General features: G+C 41.9%; 1 protein-coding gene across 1 annotated transcript; it reads right to left on the reverse strand.

The window, feature by feature from the left end:
- Positions 1-324: 324 nt before the first annotated feature.
- LOC127032108 (olfactory receptor 12-like) lies at positions 325-1282 on the reverse strand. Its single transcript, XM_050919142.1, has one exon. It carries the CDS (start codon positions 1270-1272, stop codon positions 325-327), a length of 948 nt encoding a protein of 315 aa, XP_050775099.1. The 5' UTR covers positions 1273-1282.
- Between the last annotated feature and the right edge of the window lie 16150 nt (positions 1283-17432).

The following is a 17432-nucleotide window of genomic DNA, read 5'->3' on the forward strand; positions in this document are numbered from 1 at the left end:
AGACATTTTAGAATTCTGTTAGTCTCCATGTCTGAATGATCTCCTGAATCACCAACATGCACAAGTGTAAATATAGTGCTAACTAGAGAGGGAAGTGATAGTGACAGTCAGAGAGAAAGAGATGGCCATACAGACGAGTTGTACTAGATGTCCACCCACCTGTTTCAAAAACTCATTGTTTTATAGCCGGATAAGAAATAAGAAAGAAAAACAATGAAATAGTGTGTCATAATTTTGTAGTTTTTTCTTGTTGCTCCAGTTCTTTGTGCAAATTAAAAAGAATGCTGACACGCTGTGTTCTGTCTCTCTGTCGAAATGCAAGGTTCATTTTGTCAAGGATTTGTGGCCCATAGTCCTTCTCAAAGCTTCTTTAACGTCCTTGTTTCTCAGGCTATAGATAAAGGGATTCAACATGGGGATGACAAAAGTGTAAAACACAGATAATGCTTTCCTTGGGTACAAAGAAGATAACCAAGTGGGCTGGGAGTACATGAAAGCAGTGGTCCCATAAAATAAAGTCACAAGCAACATGTGGGAGATGCAAGTGGAGAAGGCTTTGTGCCTGCCCTCAGCAGAGCGAATCCGGAGGACGGTGGAGATGATGTAGATGTAGGAGATGAGCACAATCAGGGCAGTGATCGCTATGATGAGGCCATATAAGGTAAACATCACAAGATTATTGATGTACGTGTCGCTGCAGGAGAGACTGTTCACGGGAGGGCCATCACAGAAGAAATGATCGATCTCCTTACACCCACAATAGTGCAGCATAAAGGTGAACCCTGTTTGCAACATGGAGTTCACACAGCTGCAGATATACGACCCTACCACCATCTGAATGCAAACCCACTTGGACATGGTGACGGGATACAGGAGCGGGTTGCAGATGGCGGTGTATCGATCATATGCCATTGTTGCTAGGAGGAAACCTTCAGTGGCAAGGAAGAAACAGAAGAGGAAGAATTGGGTGGCACATTCTTTATAGGAAATGGCTTTGCTCCCTGATAGGAAGCTTGCCATGGCTTTGGGGGCGATGGTGGAGGTGAAGCAGAGGTCTAAGAGTGACAGGTTAATGAAGAAGAAGTACATGGGGGTGTGAAGGCGAGAGTTGACTCTAATGATGAGAACCAGGGTGGTGTTTCCCAGCATGGTTACTGTGTAGATCACCAGAAACAAGACAGAGGGGATCATCTGGCATCCTGGACCATTTCCAAACCCTAGCAGGATGAATTCCATGACTGCTGTGCAGTTCCACTCTCTCACTGGCACCATGGCTGTTAAATCCTTTGGAAAAGGTGTGAGATAAGGATTAAAGAAGAGACAAATGAAGAAGATGCAATGACGGGCTTCATGAAAAGAGGGAGGATGGTCATGTGGAATAGACTCTGGTCTGAGACTCAGCAGATCAATGTTCATTTTCCAGCTCTGCCACAGACTCCCTGTGAGGCCTTGGCCCAGTCACTTGGGCTGGGATTTCCAAGCAGCCAAAGGGAATTGGGCACTCAATTCTATTCAATTTCAGTAGGATTTAGTCACCTAGGACCAGATTTTTGAAGGTATTTCTGTGCCTAGTGGAATTTTCAAAAGCGACAAGGCACCAAAATCTCATTGATTTCAATGAGGGTTAGACATCTAGATGCTTTTGCAAAATCTCACTAGGCTCCTAGATTCATAGATTCCAAGACCAGAAGGGGCCATTCTGATCAATACCTTTAATCCTAAATGCCGTAAATTGATCCTAAATATCTTTAAAAATCTGGGGTCTAACTATTAAGCTCTTGTGAAAACTCTCAGCTTTGATATTTCTGTCTCTTAGCTCCCAGTTCTGAAAATGAAGATAATACTATTTTCAGAACTCAGAGGATGTTGTGATAATAAAATCACTAGTATATTGGAATTGCTCAAATACTACCATAGCAAGGGATAAAGAACCTTGTGAGTAATTTTCAAAATGAGCCACTCAACTCCCCATTGACTTTTTATAATATTTGTGTCCTTAATTCACTAAAGTTCTATTGAAAATCTCATCATAGATAGATTGAATTTAATGGCAAAGCTGCCTTTGACTTGACTGTAAGCAGATAAGGCCCTCGTAATCCAAGTTAAACAAATTCCTCATAAAATTTGAGTTGTTCTTTTGGAAGGCATCTTTTCTAGACTAGCAGCCAAATTAACCTGCTATTCCTTACAGCTGTAATACAAAGCACATCTCGTCGGCCAAGTTGGACAATTGCAGACTCTATCCATTCATGTGCGATCCCATTGATTTATAAAAAGGTGGGAGAATGAGACTTTGACATCAATAATATCATACAAGAAGATTGGATGACTTTGAAAATTGGAGTAATAGAAATGGGGATGAAATTTAATAGCATAAAGTGCCAAGTCATGCATTTAGCGACTAACAGGATTTTTGCTATAAGCTGTGGACATATCAGTTGGAAGTGACAGAGTAGGAGAAAGACCTGGATGTATTTGTCAGTCACAGGATAACTACGACCCATCAATATGATGTGGCCATGAAAAAGGCTAATGCAATCCTAGGATGCATCAGGAGAAGTATTTCCAGGAGAGACAGGGAAGTGTAATTACCATTATACAGGGCACAGATGAGACCTCATCTGGAATACTGTGTGCAATTCTGGTCACCTATGTTTAAGAAAGATGAATTCAGACTGGAACAGGTACAGAGAAGGGCTGCTAGGATGATCAGAAGAATGGAGATCCTTCCTTATGAGAGAAGACTTAAGAAGCTTGACTTGTTTAGCCTAACCAAATGAAGGCTGCGGGGAAATTATTGCTCTCTATAAATACATCAGGGGGATAAACATCAGGGAGGGAGAGGAGGTCTTTAAGGGCCAATATTTGCCTTAAAACAAATGGATATAAACTGACCATCAACAAGTTCAGGCGTGAAATTAGATGAAGGTTTCTAACCATCAGAGGAGTGTCGTTCTGAAACAGCCTTCCAAAGGGAGCAGTGGGGACAAAAAACCTAACTTATGAAGGAGATTGTATGACGAGACTGCCTATGATGACACGTGGCCCATATGCAACTGCTAGTAGCAAATATCTCCAATAGTCAGAGGTGGGACACTAGAGGGGGAAGGCTCGAAGCTACTAAAGAGAATTCTTTCCCAGGTGTCTGGCTGGTGCATTTCTCCCATTTGCTCAAGGTCTAACTGATCTCTATATTGGCATCAGGAAGAAATTTTCCCTTGGCCAGACTGGCAGACAGTGAGGGTTTTTGCCTTCCTCTGGAGCATGAGGCGTGGATTAATAGCAGGGTTTAAGTAGAATAAATGGTGGATTCTGTACAACTTGAAGTCTTTAAATCATGATTTCAGGACTTCAGTAACTCAACTCAAGGTTACAGGTCTATTACAGGAGTGGGTAGGCAAGGTTCTATGGACTGCAACGTGCAGGAGGTCAGACTACATGATCACAATGTTTCCTTCTGGCCTTAAAATCTGTGAGTCTGGGTTGGTTCTGGGTTCGGTACTATTCAATATTTTGATTAAAGACTTGGATAATAGAGTGGGGAGTATGCTTATAACATTTGTGAATCATAGGTTTAAAAGGGACCACAAGGGTCATCGAGTCTAAACCCCTACAAAAAGGCAGGATTTGTTGCTTCTAAACCATCCAAGAGAGATGTCTTTCCAGCTTGGATGACATCAGGCTGGATAGCCACCTATCTTGGCATTCACAAGCACTTTGGAGAACAGGACTAGAAATCAAAAGGATCTTGACAAATTAGAGAAATGATCTGAAATGTGCAAACTGAAATTCAGTAAAGAAAACTGCAAAGTACTATACCTAGGAAGAAAAACATTCATTGTACAACTACAAAATGAAAAACAGTTGGCTAGGTGATGGTACTGATGAAAAGGATCTGGGAGTTATAGTGGATCACAAATTGAATATGAATCAACAATGTGATGCAGTTGCAAAAAGGCTATCATTCTGGGGTGCATTAACAGAAGCATCCTATGGGAGGTAATTATCCCACTCTACTTGGCACTGTTGAGGCCTCAGCTGGAGTACTGTGTTCAGTTCTGGGTGCCAAACTTTAGGAATGTTTGTGGACAAATTGGAGGGAGTCCAGATGAGAAAAACAAAAATGATGAGAGATTTAGAAAAATCTGACCTATAAGGAAAGGTTAAAAAAACTAGGCACGTTTAGTCTTGAGAAAAGAAGACTGAGGAGGCACCGGATGAGAGCCTTCAAATGTGTTAAGGACTGCTATAAAGAGAATTGTGAGCAATTGTTCTCCATGTTCACTGAAGGTAGGACAAGAAGTGAAGCGTTCAATCTGCAGCAAAGGAGACTTAGAAAAAATTTCCTGATATCTAACCTAACTGTAAAGGTAGCTGAGCTCTGGAATAGGCTTCCAGGGGAGGCTGTGGAATCCCTGTTATTGGAAGTTTTTTTTTAAAAAACAGGTTAGTCAAAGTTGTAAGGGAATTCACAAACTGTCACTATAGATGTGATTCTCTTCTGTCAGATAAAAGACAGCTGAGATCTCATGACTGGAATCTAGGGCAACATCTGAAGATGTTTAGGGAATCCTCTGAAGATGCAGAGATATCTATGTTTCTCTGATTCCAGTGAAGTGTTAGTTCTGCCTCATGTTACATTATTGAAGTTGGGATTTTCAGTGGTATGCATCTCGTATTGAACTGACTGAACTAGCAATTTTCAGACTCTGCTGAGTACTGCAGGTTAATTTTTGGAGGGAAATCTTTCAATGGTCTTCTTGAATTCTCTCATTCCTCCATTTCAGCACTATCCTAAGCCCCCACAGCCCAACCTGCTCCTCCACTCCCAAAAGAGCTTAGTTGTATTAATGCATTCACTTTTGTGAGAGCAGTAGATAGGTTATGCCAAATAGTTATCTCTGAATCAGGAGGTTAATTACCTTTGTATATGGCATGGTAGAGACGAAGTCTCCACGTTTGGTGTGCACACTTCTAAAAGGACTTTGAGAAAATGAAAAGGGTTCAGAGAAGAGAAACAAAAATGAGTTGAGGTTTTACAATGAACTAACAAAGGAGATCAATCTAATTAAATTATTCAAGAGATGGTTTAAATATGATTTGGTCATGGTCTATAAATACCTGATGGTAGAAGGTATTAGCTTTTTTAGACACATCACCACAATTGGAGCTCATGAACATACAGTTGCCCTCAATTCATGTAGGACAATTGGAGTCGGTGCAGAAAATAACCACGAAAATTATTTGAGTGGGCCTTACAGTGAGAGAATTAAAGAGCTCAATAAGTTTAGCATCTCAAAACCTTGATCAGGAGATGATCATAGAAGCATTGAAATGTAAGGCTGAAAGGGACCTCAAAAGGTCATTTAGTCCATTCCCCTGCACAGAAAAAGGACCAAGTATACGTAGACCATCCCTGAGATGTATTTGCCTAACCTGTTCTTAAAAAAACCCTCCAATGACAGAGATTCCACAAATTCCCTTCAAAGCCTGTTCCAGTGCTTAACTAGCCTTATAGTTGGAAGTTTTTCCTAATATCTAACCTAAATCTCCCTTACTGCAGATTAAGCTCATTACTTCTTTTCCTGTCCTCAATGGACATGTAGAACAATTGATCTCTGCCTTTTTTATAATAGCCATTAATATATTTGAAGATGGTTATCAGGTCCGTCCCCCACCTCCCCAGGCTTCTTTTCTCAAGACTGAATATGCCTGGGTTTTTTTAACCTTTCCTCATAGGTCAGGTTTTCTAAACCTTTGATCAATTTTGTGGTCTCTTCTGTACTCTCTCCAATTAGTCCACATCTTTCTTAAAGCGTGGTGCCCAGAACTGATCTAGTACTCCAGCTGAGTCCTCAACAACGCCTGGTCGAGTGGGACATTTATCTCCTGTGTCTTACATACAACATTCCTGTCAATACAAACCAGAATGATATAAGTCTTTTTCACAGCTGTATCTCATTGTTGGCTCATATTCAATTTGTGATTCACTATAACCCCCAGATCCTTTTCAGCAGTACTACCACATAGCCAGTTGCTTCCCATTTTGTAATTATGCAATTGATTTTTTTTCCTCTGTTAAGTATAGTATTTTGTACTTTTCTTTACTGAATAATACCAAACCCAGGACAGACCTCTTCAGGATCCCACTAGATATGTTCCCCCATTTTGACAGCAAACCACCAACTGCTATAGTTTGAGTACAGTCTTTCAGTATTGTACCCAACTTATAGTAATTTCATCTAGACCACATTTCCCTACTTTGCTTATGACAGTGGAACATTCAAGAAATCTAATATCTACAGCTTTGCCCCTATCCACTAGGTCAATGATCCTGTCAAAGAAGGAAATGAGTTTGAATTGGCATGATTTGTTCTTCACAAATCCATGTTGGCTATAACTTGTTACCCTGTTATCCTCCAGTGGCTTACACATTGATTGTTTAGTCATTTGTTCCAGTAGCTTTCCAGGTACCAAAGTTCTGACTGATCTAAAATTCCCTGGGTCCTCTTTCGTCCTCTTTTTTTTTTTAAAGACAGGAACTATGTGTGGCCTTCTCCAGTCCTCTGGGACCTCATCCATCCTCCATGAGGTCTCAAAGATAATCGCTAATGGTTCTAAGATAGCTTCATTTAGTTCCTTAAGTACTTGAGGATGAATTTCATCAGGCCCTGTTGAGCTGAATACATTGAACATATCTAAGTATTCTTTGACCTGTTCTTTCCTTATTTTGGCTTGTGTTCCTTCCCCCTTCTTGTTAATATGAATTGTTTTAAACATCTGGTCACCATTATGCTTTTTAGTGAAGACTGAAGCAAATTAGCCGTTAAATACCCCAGCCTTCTTAATATTATCAGTTATTGGCTCTCCTTTCCTATTAAGTAGAGGACCTGCACTTTCCTTTGTCCTTCTCTGACTCCTAATATAGTATTAAAGAACCTCTTCTTAGTGCCTTTTATGTCCCTTGCTAGGTGTAACTCATTTTGTGCCTTAGCCTTTCGGATTTTGTCCCTCATGCTTGTGCTGTTCTTTTGTACTCATCCTTAGCAATCTGTTTCCACTTTTTTATTCCTTTTTCATTTTCACAACATTAAAAAGCTCCTGATGGAGCCACATTGGCATCTCTCTATTCTTCCTATCTTTCTTCCACATCGGGATAGTTTGCTGTAGCACCTTCAGGACTATGTCTTTGAGAAATTGTCAACTCTCAGGAACTCCTTTTTCCCTTACATTTTCTTCTCATGGGACCTTGCCTACCCATTTCTTTGAGTTTTGAAATACATTGCCCTTATTCTGCTGCTCTCACTCCTTCCTTTTCTTCAAATTATTAAATTTATCATTTATCATTGATCACTTTCATTCAAATTACCTTCAACCTTCAGATTCTCAACCAATTCATTCTTGTTTGTCCTAATCAAGTCTGAAATGGCTTTTCCTCTGGTTACTTCCTCCACCTTTTGAAACAAACGTGGTCCCCCAAACATTCAAAGAACATGTTGACTATTTTGTCTTTTGTCATATTACTTTTTCAAAAGATGTCTTGGTAGTTAAAGTCCCCCATTATTATCAGGTCTTATGTTTTGGAGATTTTTGTTATTTGTTCTAGAGAGTCCACATCCATCTCCTCTTCCCGATTTCATGATCTATAGCTGACCCCTATCATGACATCACCCCTGTATTTTCACCCTTTTATTTTCACCCAGAGACTTTCAACTGATCTGCCTCTCACCTCCTTCTGAACCTCAGAACAGATCTATGAATCTACAAATCTGTGTGATCTCCTTAAGGCATAAAATTATTTAATTTAGGTCTGATTTAAAAATCTGATAAATTACTTGTGTAGGAGATTCAACCAGACATACTGAAACACATTCACATACATACTGCCTCCGCTCAATACTTTGCTGTTACAAAATGCTTATTTGCATATTAGCATGTATCCCTGCTGGCAAAAATGGAAAACTAAAAGGATAAAGACTGCATACTTAAGAAAGTCCTTTGAACTTAGTGTCTCTTATGGCACTTCTTCAATATTATTTGCCATTGATGGTGATTATATCGGTTCTGCTGTCTCTTTTGCTAGCCTTCAGGAGAATGGTGACTCACCAGTCTGTGAAAATTCTTTGAAGTTGAGGACGCTGTTGAGTTCCTTCACCAACACAGGAGATGAAGAAAAGCCTTTTCATCCAGTCCTCTGACTTCTGGAGATAAAGATACAATAGCATAAACTGATGACCCGTCTCTGACAAAGCTTCTTAAAGTCTCATGGCTTTTTCTCTCCCTCTCATAACTTCACCCAGAGGCCCTAGGACAAATCAGAATAGAGAACTCCCCTTAGCATTACTTGGCATTTCAACCAACAGAGAGAGATTCAGACATTGTAATCAAAATCAGGATGGTGGGGGAAGATATCTCCATTTTGGAGAAGTCATCTGAGAAAACAGCAGCCTCAGCACTGTATAATTGAACATTGCTGAGTGTATATTTCCAAACAAGGAGATATGTATTAGAAGTGATTTTTATTTTCCCTGTAAGAAATCCAACAGGATTTCTTAAAGTGTCTTAAAGTAAGGAGTTATACTTTAAAGATATATCTTCCTTGTATATATGTAACAGACAAGGCACTGAAACCTATGTTGGGAGTGGAAGGGGGTGGTTTTCTGATTTACATAATGGTCAGAATCAGCTCCATTGACTCCAGTGGGGTTACTCCTGATTTACATCAGAGTGAGGTGAAAGGCAAATCAGACCCTCAGTCTGTAGCCAGACCTTGGAAAGTTGTCTGAGTGTGTTTGAAATTAGACTGATTAGATTTGATTGGGCTAGCAGGTCAAATGGTATTTTTGTCTACTTCCTGAAATAATTAATTTAACTCTGAGAGTCAGATGTTGGGTGTGACTACCTGTGCTTATCAGTTTAACATTTCCCTGAGAGGTGTGAGTGTATCCCACAATTCATTGTGAAAATGTTCCTCAAGATAGCATGCCAGAAGGTGGGGAAAAGTACAATGGGATTGTAGAGGGATGGTTACCTGCTCCTGCCTTTCAGGGCTTAAAGCAGCTCTGGAGAGAGCTGCAGCTCTAAAAGCTGGGCTGACTGGGGAAGCAGCCGCAGCTGGGCCATGCCCCAGTCAGGCCATAGCCGGTCCCTATAAGAGGCTGTGAGCCAGAAGCCCAAACAGTCTCCCTCTGTCTGTACAGGAAGAAGGGCCTGGCTGTAGGGAGCTAAAAACAGGGTACTTCCGTAGAGCAGGGCTTGGGGAAAGGAAGAGGAGCTGGGGAGCTCTAACCTGGAAAGGCCCAGGCTGCGGCCCAGCACAAGACCAAAAGGTACTGGGGGTTGCAGAGGGCAGCCCAGGGGTAGGCAAAGGCAGCAGGTCCAAACCCAACCTTGCTGGTGATGAGTAGCTTATACTGTAGCCTGCCTCAGGTCGTGGGCATAGACAATGACGGGCAGCAGCCATATACTGAGGTGAGGTGGGGGTTCTCTGGGGAGGGAGAGACCCAAAGAGAAAGGAGTTACTGCTCAGGGGCAGCACCCCAGCTAATAGGGCACCAGGGTCCTGAGAGGGACACGGGGCCAGAGGACAGGCCAATAACCAGCCAGCAGAGGGAGCTCCAGAGCTGGCACAAGCTAATTCCTGGAACAGACCAGCAGGAGGTACCGCAGGGGTGAGTCCGCATGTCTACAAGGATGCCAATCCTTACCCAAATAGGCACACATCTTTTGCCAATAATACCTGATGCTATGTGGACACAATGCACCAGCACAACTGGCCAAGTGTGAATGCACACTGCTGAATTCATTTTGTCAGTAGTGGAACTGGCTGGAAACTCAAATTCACATTCTGTGGGAAATTCTGAAATTTCAAAAAGAGAAAAGTTACGTTGAAGGAAAAAAAAATTTTATTTCCCACAGACCAGGAATTCCCAAATTTTATTTAGAATTTTTTGTTTTGATTTTTCAAAATGTTTCCACCTCTTCACAAACTGCTCAAAGGCCCAGCAACCTGCCAGGCAGCAAAGTGGGAAGTTGTGGGGTCCTGGAAGCCCCATATCCTGGTTTTACAAGCACTTAGGTGCCTATTTCCATTGAAATCAGTGGAAGTGAGGCACATCTGTAAATCCCACCTGGTCTAAAAATCTGTCCCCAAATCTATTAAGGACTGTGAAGCACTCAGATACTGCAGTGATGAGCCAGATAAGTACTTAGAGAGCAAAGCTGATCTAAAATTTACCCCTGGAACAACTTTTTCTTCAAATAAAATGCTGTTTTGTTGAAATTGAAACTTTCCATGGGAAAGTGTTTATTTCTTCAAAATTTCATTGAAAAAAAGGAAATGAATTTTTGTGACAAGATTTGCTAAGCATTTCAAAAAAAGCTCCATTTCAACCTGACTGGAATGTGATGTTGCGATTTTTCATTTCAGAAGAAACATCCTGTTTCAAAATTTTTTGTATTTTAGCAAATATAGTATAAAATTTAAAAAATGCAGATTTTTTTATCCTAATGGAATATTTTATTGACCCAAAAAGAGGTTTTTATCCAAAAAATTGCTTTGTCAGAAATTTTGAGACTTTGGTTTTGTTCCAGTTTGGGGCCTGATACTCGGATGGTGTAAATTGAGAACTTCCATGGAAATCTAGGCTGCAACTCCACTGGCCAACTCTATATTTCAATCTAACTCCATTTAAACTAAGTGATAACTAAAGCCTCACATGCTCATTTGAACTAATCAAAAACCAGTAAATATTTTTTTATGCCCCAAGCATGGCAGGCAGGCAGCTTTCGGCAGCGCGCCTGCGGGTGGTCCGCTGGTCACTTGGATTTGGCGGCATGCCTGCGGGAGGTCTGCCTTTGCCGTGCCATCTGCGTCCCCCCTGAATTTCTGCCAAAGCCGCAGGACTGGTGGACCTCTGGCAGGCATGCTGCCGAAAGCAGCATGACAGCCATCCTTACGGTGACTGGCACGCTGCCCCTCATGGCTTGTAGCCCCAAGCACATGCTTGCTGCGCTGGTACCTGGAGCCACCCCTGCTTGCAAAATTGTTTTCTTTAAACATTCCCAAGTGCATATTGCAAAAGAAAGAGTGGTGTTAATCTTCCCTGCTCTGACCACAATGTAAGCTCTACTCATTCACAATTCAAACTAAAATGTCATTCACAAGAGACTGCCCTCTTCTTGCTTGGTTGATTTTATCAGCAGGAAAATAGTTGATGTCTTTGGCATTGATAGCATCACCATTAGGTTTCAAGGTGTATACCTTACTGGCCAAAAACTGGGTTTGCAACAAAACAAATATTTCCCCCCAAAATCTCCTTCCTACAATAAATGTTTTATTTTCCATCTGAAAACTGGAAAACTGAAAATTTTCATCCCTCTTATCTCTCCAGCCTGGGCTGTCTCTCATGATGCTTTCCTAGTGACAAGCAGCTGTTAGCACTCAGGTGCTGTTATCACTCCAGCTGCTGTTATCAGTCAGCCACTGACATACAGAGACTCACCCAAGGAAGTTGCATGAATGCTCTCTAAGCCACTCATGAGCTATATAGAGGGAGACACCAGCAAATACCCCCAGGCTCCAGTCTTGCACCCCAGAAATGCACCATCTTACACTGCTCAAGACCTTCTCTTGAAGCTCATTAATTAGTTTGCCACTTTGTCAAAGGATAGTGGACATGCACCAGCCTTCGTAATCTGAGCAAATTCCCCAAGCACTTTAGACAAACTCACTGGTAAAGATAAAACATTCAAATAAATTGAACTACAGAAAGACATAAGGCATAAAGGTCAGAGATAGTTACCTAAGAAAGTAAAAAGTAAACACACATTCTAAATCCTAAACTCTATTAGACTAAACAAGATTTGGATTTTACAGCTTTTCTCACCCCACTGGATGTCACAGGCAGGCTACAGTTCTTAATACACAGACTGAATCTCCTTCTCAGCCTGGGACCAATCTCCTCAGTTAAAAGTCTTAGTCTTCCCAGCATTCTTGTTACCTTCAGCATAGGTGGGGGAGGAGAGTGGTGGTCTCAGGATGCCACTGTCCCTTATTTTATACTCTCAATTCATCTCATGTCCCAGAGAAGATACTGGCCTAGGCATGTCCTGGTGAGCGGTTGCACAACTGAGTCATAGAGTTGAGCAATCCCCATTGTGTGGTGCTTGCGCAACTGTCTCTTACAGAATTGTAAACCTCTTGTTAACAATTACCCTTCTAGTCAATGGCTTGTGATGGTCGCTTAATGCCTGTTTGGATGTGGGTCACCTCCTTTGTTGCCACCGGATAGCTAGCTGTGGGCATCTCCCAGACACACAACACATTTCATATCAGCCATATAGCAGAATATCATAATTCCATATACAATGATGATACAGATATTTTGACAGAACAATGAGTTTCAACATATGGCCTCTCATTGGATATCTTACATGGCATCCTCTGTACAAAATATCATAATCATATACAAATTATGAGTGTGAGGGTTACAGGGTGCTATTTTAAGGTACAGTGCCTCACAAAGGCAAGCAGTGATAAACTTAAAGAGAGGGGAGTCCATAGATACCTATATTCCAAGGCCAGAAGGGACCATTGTGATCATCTAGTCTGATCTCTGGTATAACACAGGCCATAGAACTTCCCCACAATAATCCTAGAGTAGATCTTTTAGAAAAACATCCAGTCTTGATTTAAACGTTGTCAGCGATGGAAAATCCATCATCCTTGGTAAATTGTTCCAGTGGTCAATTATTCTCACTGTTAAAAATGTGCATCTTATTTCCAGTCTGAATTTGTCTAGCTTCAACTTCCACTCAGTGGATCACATCGTACCTTTCTCTGCGTCACACCTTAACCTTCTCTTAGACTCCAAAAGCTCAATCTATTTAGCTTATCACTATAAGGCAGGTTTTCTAATCCTTTAGCCATTCTTGTGGCTCTTCTTTGAACCCTCTCCCATTTCTCAGCATCCTTCTTGAATGGTGGACACCAGAACTGGTCACAGTATTCCCGCAGCAGTTGCACCAATGTCATATACAGAGGTAAACTAAACTCTCTACTCCTACTCGAGATTCCTCTGCTTGTGCATCCCTGGCTCACTTTAGTCCTTTTGCCTACAGCATTGCACTGGGAGCTAATGTTCAGCTAATTACGCCCTCGTGCCCCCAAAATCATTTCAAAGTCAATTCTTCCCAAGACAGAGTCCCCAGCCTGTAAGCATGGCCTCCATTGTTTCTTCTGAGATGTATACATTGACATTCAGCCATATTAAAACACAAAAGTTCTTCCACATTTGTTCATCAGTTTCTTGGAAGATATTTGCATCCAATTTGTAAACAGGCTGAGAATAATTGTCTATATCTGGGATTTTCAGTGGAGCCCACGGGAGTCGAGTGGCCAATTCCCATTGAAATTTATTTGCCTATGATCCCAATTTTTAATTATCTCTGTGCTGTAACCCTTTGGGAGTGAGACCTCTTTGCATGAAAATGTTCCAAAATTGTTTACATAGCGTTATAGAAATGTAGGGATGGAAGGGACCCCAAGAGGTCATTTTGTCCATACCCCCATGCTGAGGGATGAGTAAATATACTTAGACCATCCCTGACCATCTAACCTGCAATTTAAATCTAATTCTTGTAGGGCAGATTTATTTTCTATGCTGCAAATGTAGGCTGGACTTTTCAAAAGCGGTAAAGGGAGTCAAGTGCCCAACTTCCATTACCACACTTTGGGAGTTTGGTGCCTAATTCCTTTAGGCTCTTTGGCTCCTGCCAGGCTCTGTTTCAACCTCAGCACTAGAGCTGGTCACTGTTTTCCATCTAACACAATTTGGACAAAAATGACTTTTTATCAAAAACAATGTCAGGAACATTTTATTTTCTGCAGAAACTGAAAATTTGTTGGTCAAAAGCTTTTCAGGCTTTGGTGGTAATATTCAGTGTTTGAAATATGATTTTTAACAGAAAGCACTGAATCTCTGTTCAGAGCAGCCCTACACCACTGCTTAATGCATGGATTCAAATTTTTTATCCCTGAGGCCCACCTGTGCTGCTGATGGACACAATCACGGCATTGTCCCTGGGAGGCCTGTAGGGCTGATGATCCAGAAGGTCCGGCAGCCATGGATTGCGGGAGGCGCTGACTCAAAGCAGAAATGGCCGTGAACCCTCCAGCCTCCTCCGGCTGCCCTGGGAGTTGCCACCTCTTGGGGATGGCCCCTTCTCTTCGCCCTCCGCCTGGCGTCATCTCTTCACCCTCAACTGCCCGCCGGGGGTGCTGAGCTCCGCCGGCTCTGGGCAGAGTCCAATGCTGGCCACCATGCCGTGGCTGTCCGCTTCTCAATGCACCCCATCCTCCCCATGTCTGCGCCAGCAAACCACTCAAGACTATGGCACAGCCCATCTTTCGGCCACAGCTCACAGTTTGGGAACCCCTGGATTAATGGAATAACAACAGCTACGCTAGCAAGGGAATCTGCACAGCTGCATGCACATCTTATAAAGCACTTTAGAAAGATGGTACAGCACCAGTACCTTAATTCTTCTAAAGGGAAACAGAGGCACAGATAGGGGCTGTGACTTGTCCAAGATCACACAGCAAGCCAGTGGGAGAGCCAAGAATAGAACCCGTTTCCTGATTTCTTGCCTTCTTCAGTAACTAGGGATAAGCTTTTCAAAAGATCTTAAGTGACTTAGGAGCAAAATCCCACTAAAAGTCAGTGGGATTTGTTCAACTGCATCACCTCACTATTCAATATCTTCACCGGTGAATTAGATAATGGCATAGAGAGTACACTTGTAAAATCTGAGATCTAGATGACCTCTCAAAGTCCCTTCCAGTCCTATGATTTTATGATTCTATGGTGCCTCACAATGGGATTCAAAAAAGTCAGCATGATAGCTGGCTCCTTGCCTAAACTAGCCAATGGGAGATTCCAAGAAGAGGGTTGTGTCCTAAGCCCCTCACCACTCCTAGAGATAGGCACCTATGTCCAGGATGTGGGGAGGTGCCTCCCTCTGGCTGGGATTCTCAGCTGCAAACTCTCACTCTCTTGGTGTTTGGTGCCTATGGTTTTATTGCAAGAAGCTGGGGGCTGGAGGGAGAGTGGAGGGAGAAAGAGCTCCCTCATAACTTTTAGCTCAGTGGTTAGGATGCTCATGTGGGATCTGTGAGACCCCCATTTCAAGTTCCTTCTCTACCTGAGGGAGAGTAGGGGATTTGCTACCTCTTAGGTGAGTGCCCTAATCACCAGGCTGAAGAGTTATCCCTATGCTTGGTCTTTCTCTCTCTCTGGCCTATGGATTCTTTTGTTATTTATTCACAGTGGAACAGATTATATAGGAGGGATTGAGGAAGCCCAACATCACAATATACCATAACCCTTCAGAAGTGACAGATCCCTGTTCAAATCCTTTCTACCCCTCAGGCAGAGGGGGGATTTCAACTGGGGGTCTCCCACATGCTGGATGAGTATCATGACAACTCGTCTAAAACTTATCAAGGGAACTCATCCACCTTTGTGTTTCCACCCCTCTCCCCTGTTTGTTTTGTCTTGCCTAAACTTGCCTAAAGGAGCCTAATCTGGTAGGTGGGCTCTGAGCAGGCTTACCAGATTAGGCTCCTCAGGCTGCTTAGATGAAGGAACAACTATCTTCCCCTATTTTCTGCATCACTGTGGGGCTTCAATGTCCAGATACCTGGCATGGGGCTCCAGTGGTCATGCTCAGAGGAAGAATCATAGGTGCCTAGGGAACTCTTTCCTGAAAAAATTAGGTTCCAAGAGAGTTGAGGCACCCACAGCATTTGGAGGTAGCTGAGCAGGGTTTTGTGATTCCCAGTGGGGCCTGATTCTGGGATTTAGGTGCCTAACATCGCACGTAAGTTCTCTAGTGTATCTAGCCCATGGTTGCCTAAATCTCATATTTTCCTCTGAAACACTTTACTTTGGAAGGTCTCTCGGGGGCAGGGACTGGCTACCACTATATATATTTTTTTTTTACTTTTCCAAGGTGTTGGGGTTCTGATCTCATTTGATGCCTAAAGTTGTTAATGTAATAATAATAAATATTAATTAATAATTCATCCAATGTTGCCTCACAATTAGTAGAGATGAGAGAGTCTTGCTATGACATTTGTTCAGCTCCTTCCATCCATTTTTGCCATTGTGAGTTCTCCTGTAGAATCAATCTTTCAGTGGCTAACATAGATTTTTCTCTTACATTACATAGTTCATTGCAAACTTTTCGTTTTGTTCAAGAGCCAGGTTTGTCTCCTGCAACCTGTTTTTCATTGTCCAATGCAGACTGGCTGCTGCAGTTATATATTCCATTGCCATCTTCCCTTTGCAAGTACCACATAAAATCGGTGTTAAAACAGATATAACATTTTACATCAGTAAATTTGGGTAAAATGCACTGCAGGGATATTGTAATTATACAAAATTAAGTGTTAAAACCGAAGAACTTCCAAGTTAAGGTTCAACTTAAATCCAAACATATTAAGGAATGAAAATGCACAGTTAAGCCACCAAAATAACCTTAACTCTGCCCTATCATAATTTTTTCCAACTTCCCATCTAGTTAAAACAATGAAATTTTGCATACAGGAAATATATGAATAATCATTTTTGTATGGTTCATGGCAATTGCCTCATCATTATCCTGCAAAGTTTCACTATCAGCAGTCATTAAGATGGAGTCAAGGTTTAGAGAACATGTCCTTAATTTAGGGTAGAATACATTACCAAGATATTATTTCCCCCCAAAAGCCCACAGGAAATTCAGAATGAAAGTTAAACAATATGCATATATGTTATAGCAAGAAATGATATTAGGGTACCCAAACAAACTTAGCGCTGCCCTATAGTGACACCCTGAAGGGAAAAAAAATGAGAGGAGAGGGGGAATCTAATGTGTACTTTAAAATCTTGGAGTCCAAAAAGACTAAAAGGTTTTAATCATAATTTTAAAGGGTTTTATGTGTCTTTTTTTTATTCATGTCCTTTCATGGAAGAGTTTTCTGTTCAGCAATTTCTACAGGGCAAATTTCCCCTCCTCCTTCCTGAGAGATAGATCATGGGGGGTTCAGAATTGGGGTGACAACATTGTATATGTGGATGACTATAATATTTCTTTCAGAGGAGACCCCAGGAGAGTTGGTACATAGCATGGAGACACCATCATGGGCTGGGAGGTAGAGGTAGAAAAGATATTGGTTGTGATTTCCCATGATGGTCTGCAGGAAGGAAATTAAATAGAGATACAGCAGGAAGTTGGGGACAAAAGAACCCAGTGTGAAGCTCCTAGTGATGATTTTGAGGAGGCTCAGGTTGAGGAGGGTGCTGCAGCAGGCCAGGCTCAGCAGGATCTTGATGTCACAGAAGAAGTCATAGAAACAGCTTTGAGGCCCTAGAAACACAGCCAGTAGG

Source organism: Gopherus flavomarginatus, chromosome 12 (assembly GCF_025201925.1).
Source record: "Gopherus flavomarginatus isolate rGopFla2 chromosome 12, rGopFla2.mat.asm, whole genome shotgun sequence".
NCBI lineage: Eukaryota > Metazoa > Chordata > Testudines > Testudinidae > Gopherus > Gopherus flavomarginatus.